Source organism: Penaeus chinensis, chromosome 24, assembly GCF_019202785.1.
Source record: "Penaeus chinensis breed Huanghai No. 1 chromosome 24, ASM1920278v2, whole genome shotgun sequence".
Classification (NCBI taxonomy): domain Eukaryota; kingdom Metazoa; phylum Arthropoda; class Malacostraca; order Decapoda; family Penaeidae; genus Penaeus; species Penaeus chinensis.
Window position 1 is genome coordinate 8909667 of NC_061842.1, and position 7500 is coordinate 8917166.

The 7500-nt window shown below is 35.9% G+C and overlaps 1 protein-coding gene across 2 annotated transcripts in view; it reads left to right on the forward strand.

Annotated features, from left to right (window-relative positions):
* LOC125038213 (protein slit-like) overlaps positions 1-5473 on the forward strand; it is a 371202-nt gene extending 365729 nt beyond the window's left edge. The window contains exons 19-33 of one of the 2 annotated variants that reach the window (XM_047631623.1): positions 197-329; positions 537-608; positions 713-784; positions 918-989; positions 1113-1184; positions 1290-1470; positions 1602-1801; positions 1986-2125; positions 2261-2430; positions 2547-2745; positions 2856-3090; positions 3259-3482; positions 3611-3825; positions 4030-4204; positions 4359-5473. In XM_047631623.1, coding sequence (XP_047487579.1) covers positions 197-329; positions 537-608; positions 713-784; positions 918-989; positions 1113-1184; positions 1290-1470; positions 1602-1801; positions 1986-2125; positions 2261-2430; positions 2547-2745; positions 2856-3090; positions 3259-3482; positions 3611-3825; positions 4030-4204; positions 4359-4585 — 2387 coding nt within the window. In that variant the 3' untranslated portion in view covers positions 4586-5473. The remainder of the gene's footprint in view (positions 1-196; positions 330-536; positions 609-712; positions 785-917; positions 990-1112; positions 1185-1289; positions 1471-1601; positions 1802-1985; positions 2126-2260; positions 2431-2546; positions 2746-2855; positions 3091-3258; positions 3483-3610; positions 3826-4029; positions 4205-4358) is intronic. The other variant, XM_047631624.1, reaches the window with a different exon arrangement.
* Positions 5474-7500: the final 2027 nt, after the last annotated feature.

The following is a 7500-nucleotide window of genomic DNA, read 5'->3' on the forward strand; positions in this document are numbered from 1 at the left end:
CACTATCCAATAGAGACGTAGATGTAAATACACAACTAGAGTAATGCATGATGCGTTGTAAATACGGCCATATTCAGCATATAAGTCACTGTGAAAGGAGAAGCTAGTTACTCGCCATTGCTTACTTGCATTTCATTTGTACCAGCTTGAGAAGGTTATCCAGCGGTGCATTACATTCCTTTGCCTCATTTCCCAGGAGACGAGACAGGCTGCCTTGGCGTCGAGGAGCGCTGCCCCGCCGACTGCCGCTGCGAAGGCACTGTTGTGCGGTGCTCCAGGGCCAAGCTGCGCGAAATCCCGGTCGGAATTCCGTCGCACACAACCGAACTGTACGTTCGCTTAGCGTGTTTCTTTTAATATGATCTCTGATGCAACAAGTATATATACTTTGTATAATTGTGCAACATGTGTATGTACAAGTATATACTTATTCTGTTTTCTTTCTTTCTTCATGTGCAGTATGCTTTTAAATTCAGATAATGTTTATTAGTCAAACCAGTGCATCTGTTACCATTTAAAAATACTCCTCTTTGTAGGTACTTGGATGTAAATGAGATAACAGAAATTGACGCCGAGCGCCTTTCTCACCTGACTGCCCTGACCAGATTGTAAGTTGTACGAAACCTCAAAACTTGTAAGAATATACATTTTTGTAAGTATGTGTTAACGTTTGACTTTTATGTCCAACTAAAACGTTTTTGTTCCATTTCAGGGATCTGAGTAACAACCAGATTGCAGTATTACAAAATAACACCTTTTCCAGTCTCCACCAGCTCTCTACACTGTAAGTGGTTGAGGCTCTCATCCTTTCCTTTCATTAGAAGACAGTTAAGAAAGATATCAGTGTGCAGATGATTTTCATCATCATCTCATCAAGGCTAATCTAACAGACATTTTTTTTTTCAAATTATTTTCAGCATTGTAAGTTACAACAAGTTGCAGTGTATGCAGAGGGACTCACTTGCAGGCCTGCGAAAACTCCGCATTCTGTAAGTTAATTTTCACTTTCTCTTTCTTTTCATCATGCTCTCTTTAAGTTTGAATAAATGAGACATTGAAAAATACTGTGTATTTAACTGTCCATCTAATTAGTATTTCTACTTTTGAAACAGGTCAATTCATGGAAATGATATATCAAGGATACCAGATGGAGCCTTCCGGGACCTAGATTATATCACACACATGTAAGTAGAAAAATTAGTCCTCATTTCCTTTGGTCACTAAACTATACCAGTATTTATTGCACAAGACATGTTCTAATTAAACATTTTTACTCAATATTTTTACAGAGCAATGGGAGCAAACCCTCTGTACTGTGACTGCTCATTGGCATGGTTCTCTAACTGGGTGAAAGGAGACTATGTAGAACCTGGAACTGCTCGATGTGCTGAGCCACCAGCCATGAGGGATAAGCTGATTCTTACCACACCTACACAGGCCTTCCACTGTTCACAGAAAGTTCCAGATGAGGTTAGTTAGCACTGTAGAGACAGCATGTGTATCATTATTATGAAAGTTAAGGAGATGGTAAAATAGCAGTTCATTTTTTAATGACATTTTATACAATATACAAATACTGATTACCTCTTATTTCTGTTTAGGTTCTTGCCAAGTGTGATTTGTGTTACACTCATCCTTGTGAGAATGAAGGAGTATGTCAACCACTCCCTAACCGGAGCTACAAGTGTATCTGTCCCCCTGCTTATCATGGTCCAAATTGTCAATACAAAATTGATGCTTGTTATGGCAATCCTTGCAAGAATATGGGAACATGCAAAGTTCTTGAAGCTGGAAGGTTTAGGTATGTATGCTAAACAGATAACATATTTTTCTTATCATTAAAAACAACTTTTCAATATTAGAGATATTACAAATTGGATGATACTAGAATATTTATACATCATGTTTTTATAATTCATATATTTGGAAAAGTTACAACTAATTCATCATAACAAACTTCATGGGAAACTTGTATCTTCTTTCAGCTGCCATTGCCCTCCAGGGTTTGAAGGGGATCGGTGTGAAATTAACATTGATGACTGTGTAGAAAATAAGTGTGAGAACAACGCTACTTGTGTTGATCTTGTTGAAGAATACACATGTCAGTGTAACCCTGGATATACAGGTCAGTATGTCTTTACAAAAGAGAATGGTTCTGTGTAACTTACAGCTTCTTTAATACATGTGCATGATAATGCAAAAAAAAAATATATATATATATATGATTTCCTAAGGTAATAATTATCATTAATGTTCTCAGGTGATTACTGTGAACGCAAGATACCATTCTGCAGCAGAGAGTTTAACCCATGTAAAAATGGTGCTACTTGTGTGGATCACTTCACCCACTATGAATGCCAGTGCCCTCTTGGCTTTGCTGGTGATAACTGCACAGAAAATGTTGATGACTGTGCCAACCATCTGTGTCAGGTATTTGATTATTTGTGTCATTGTTGTTATACAGATTATTTTATTTTGAATTTTCACATTTGTTAGAGTTGAATAATTTTAAACTAATAATACATGCTACCTTTCATTTCTTGCAGAATGGAGCATCATGTGTTGATGGTGTGAATGAATACACTTGCAAGTGTATTAATGATCATACTGGCAAGTTTTGCGAAGTGGGTCCAGCAGTGTTCCTTCAGACATCTCCATGTCAGCAAAATGACTGCCAAAATGGGATATGTTTTGTTCCTCCCAACTCCAAGGATTATGTGTGCAAATGTTCACCTGGATTTTCAGGTAGATAGAACAATATGGAACTACAGTAAACTGACATATTATAAAGTGTAAAAAACATTAGTTTAAAAACTTATTGTTCAATTTCAAATCAAATTTTATTATAATTCCAGGAAAGCATTGTGAATACTTGACACGTGTCCATTTTGGAAACAACAACTCCTTCATTGCCTTGGATCCATTGAAGACACGACCCTCTTCCAATGTCACACTGCATTTCCGAACAAACCGCGAGGATGGAGTGATCCTTTACACTGGAGAATCCGCTCATCTTGCTGTGGAATTATTCAAAGGCAGAATCAGGGTTTCCTATGATGTTGGCAACTATCCAGTCTCTAACATGTTCAGGTATTTCTTTTTCTTTTTCTTTGTTTTAGGATTCAGGAGAAAAGCTGCAAAAGTAAGACTTAGATTTATGAATTTTTTCTGTGGATTATTTAGAGTGTCATGTGGTTGTGGGTATATGTGTATATATATTTGTATGTCTTTCTTACTGATTGCGATCTTCATTTTCAGTTATGAAGTAGTGAATGATGGAAACTGGCACAGTATTGAACTCATCACAGTGAAACAAAACTTCACAATGCGCATTGATCGAGGTACCGCTCGTTCCATTGTCAACGATGGAGTGAATGAATACCTCCAGCTGTCTGCACCACTTTTCATTGGTGGTCTCCCCAAGGAGGCAGCTGAATCAGCAAATAAACGATGGCATCTTCGTGACACAGGGAGTTTCAGTGGTAAGTTGTATTACCTGACACTGTTCAAGTCATGAAGATGCAAAAATGGAAAGATATACATGAAAAAATAACAATTAAGAGGTGATGCATTAATAGTTTATTTACAATTAAATTCAATTTTTTTTCAGGGTGCATGGAACGGCTTTATGTGAATGGCCGACTGACTGATCTTGGATCTGGTCAGCAACATAAGGTAGCTCCAGGTTGTGGTGGTGAGGAAACTGTCAGAGATCAAGGTCTCAATGGGCTTGGAGTGGTCCAAGTAGATGTTGAGACTACCACCCTTGCAGGTGCAAAGCACAGTGGTCGCCGCCGCAACAATGTTGTCAATAATGAAGTACAGGTAAGTGTGTAGATGATAGGGACTAACCACAGATAGTTAAGGTTTTACCAAATGTATGATGATACCAGTAGTATGGAGTATATTTTGAGAAACTGAAATTTTGTACAATAAGCCTATGTTTGAATAGTATGTATAGTGTGCAGTCACCCCATTGCAATATGCATAATTGTTCTTGTAGTTGCTCATTTTACACATGTGTTTCAGATCCATCCACCAGCAGTTGAAGAAGCTCAGAAAGAAGCAGAGGACATAGCCATGGCAGATGCTTGTGAGAATCACAAGTGCCGCCGTGGAAGATGCAAGCCAAAACGTAATTCAGATGGCCAGGATTATTACTGTCGTTGTCGCACTGGATGGTCTGGCAGGTTTTGTGATCAAGGTAAATGTCATTAGTTATTTTGATGAAGTTTTATTGTTTGTAACTGACATAGAGTAGCATTAGAAATTTGCCTATTTTTCAATAATTTTACATTTTCATTGTAAATTGATATAATTTTGTCATAACAAATTTTGATGGGACATGATACTTTCAGCTCCAACATGTCGCAAGGAACAATTTACAGAGTATTATGTAGAAAATGGGTGCCGTTCAAGAAAACCCATTAAGAATGCCATATGCAGTGGAACATGTGGCACTCACTGCTGCAAACCACGCAAGACAAAGCAACGCAAGGTTCGACTTATTTGTAATGATGGAACATCATATACAAAGGAGATTGAGATCATCAGGAAATGTCGTTGCTCCAGACGGTGTTACTAAAGAAGAAAATAAATGTGAAAGTTTTAGAAAAGAGACTACTGAAAGAGCATTAGAGTGCTATATATGTGGCTTGTTTGATATCGGTCTAAGTGAAATATAGTTTGAAGGAGGCAAACATGTTCACATACATGTTGAGAAAGTATTAAAAAGGGTGTCTGCATCAACCAGTGAAGGACAGTAGATTAATGGTCTTTATCCAGATATGTGTAACTGGAGCTGATGAACTGACACCCAGGGTTGAAACTTATATGTAATCATATTATTGTAAGATTCTATTAGAATAACTGTTGAAGCCAACAAGTTACCTCCTAAATGTCCTGTACCCATGGACCAAACCAGTGACTTTGCATTTTCTTTGCCCAATTTCACAAATGTATTATAGACCTAGACAATTCTGGTAAATTTGTGCAGAGATATAATACTATAATGTGTCAGATTAGAATTGGTTATCAACAGGTATCCCTAAGATAGTATATATATCTTTGTCTTAAGTGGTCAGTTTAGAAACAGGCTGTTACAGTAATTGTGTTTTAATTGCCAAAGGAATGGCTTAAAATACTAGAGGCAGCCAAAGTATGAATCGTTCTGTAAACATAGAATGGAACACCTTCAGAGACTTTTATGTTTTAATGAGCAAGCAGAGGGAGACAGTAAAAATCACTGAAATAGAGATAAATAAATTGTGCTGTTTGACTTTGTAATAGTTCAGCTTTATCCAAAAGGTCACCTTTGCCATTTTATAATGAAAAGGCATGTAATAGACATTTCAGAGTGTGTACATATATGTATGTAAGTGTATATGTGTGCTGTTGTATATGTATATGCATACATACATATGCGTGTGTGTGTGTGTGTGTGTGTGTGTGTGTGTGTGTGTGTGTGTGTGTGTGTGTGTGTGTGTGTGTGTGTGTGTGTGTGTGTGTGTGTGTGTGTATTTATATATATGTGTATGTATATATGTATGTATGTATGTGTACATGTGTGTGTATATATATATATATATATATATATATATATATATATATATACACACACATGCATTTATATATATACATATATGTATATGTATGTGTGTATGTATGCATGCATATATATTTGTGAGTGTGCATATGCATGTGTGTATGTGTATGTGTGTGTTTGTATGTGTATATACATATACAGTATATTTATGTATATGCATATGTGTGGGTATGTATGCATAAATATGGTAGTCTGGATTAAATTCATCCTGTATTTTGAGTCCTGATTGGAAGAGAAAGATTACAGTAGGAAAGACTCAGTGATGTACCCTAAACAAAATTAGTCTGGGTGTAAGCTGTATAGCAGTAACTTATAGTTTCCAATAGCTTGCCCAGCAGTATAACAAACAAATCTAATCACTGCAGTTGTTGCTTTAAGAGACATGCTCTGGCATGATTGCATGTATAAGTCAGCAGTTTTGATAACTGTTCATTAGATATATACCTTTCTCCTCGACTACTTACCTCATAAGCCGTTGTGTTTAATATCCGTTGCAGCATGCAATGTGTGTCATATATCAAAATATGTGTAATGTATACATAGCTAACATAAGTCATGTGGAATAACTGATATTTCATTTGGGTTTTAAAACTAAACTCTAAAGCAAATATCCATAATTAATTATTTTTAAGTTTCAGGATGTATATAGTGATCAGTGTTAGATTAGTTCAGATGATTTTTTTATGAACTGTATGATTGTTTTATCAAAGCTTTTATTTACTTGTAAAATATGATTTCACTTTTGTTGCATGTAATCATCACATCAAAGTCCCTTTTATTTTTTGTGTGCTATTAAATTATTTCATACTAACTATCTCATATTTCATAGGAATCTCAAGGTGAATTTTTCTAAGCCCATTTCAAACCTATAATCATTTATATTTTGTACAGAAGATGTGACGTAATATAAAGCTGACGTAGTTCAGAATGTTCTCATGTAGTCTAGTTGAATAAATATCCGACCAGGGGAGAGAGTCGCGGGATATTGTCTTTAGGCTTGAGGAAGCTTCTGAAAAACAGATGATCAGAAGTATAATAAGGATCTTTTGGCATAAGAAGATAATCTTGTTAATTCTATAGCTAATGACATATTAGTAATGTCTGTCCTTAAGAGAATTACCAGGGTCATCAAACATAATATTTTGGCAAAGAAGTTACAGATGTAGATATGGATCCTTTATGAGAAAATTTAATGTCAAAGATCACAGGTTATGAATTCCTTTGGTCGGATATGTGTCATTGCTTCAAATACCTTTGTGCCATATCCTCTCTGGGGCGGATAAGGTCAAGCAAGGTCATACATAGTGAGACACAAGTCTGAGCACTTAAGAGCTGCTGGAGGTCAGTACTCACAATCAGGTTACTATACAAGAAAGTGCAAAATTTTATGGCAACTGGAAAATCATTATTATTGTGTTACCATTGTTTTTTTATGATAATAAAGAAAGTATAATATTGTCATCATGAAATAATTTTTTCAGCATTAGACACATCATGAAATATAAGTATTATGATCTCGCCAGCTAAAACGCCCCATCTGCTTCCCATTTGTATAAATTGTCTCTTAAATGTTGCTTAGCATGCAGAGTGAGCCAAGTAGCGATACCCATGTGACACAGTGGTGCACTTCCTCAAAATTGAGAGTTTATACTGTAAACTGACTTGAGTAACACATTGGTTGTGAGAGCCCTCCTCCAGTTTTCTTTTTTATCTTCCTTTTCTTTATAATGGCATATTTACTGTCATTTTGTTATACTATGATTTTACACAGTAATCATTTGTTTACTTAGTCATGATGGTATTTCTATTCTTCACTGAAAAATTTAAATGCATAATATAGTTAATCAGTTATTTTTTGTGTCAGTTTTGGGAAGTGAAGGTAAAATGTTATTGTT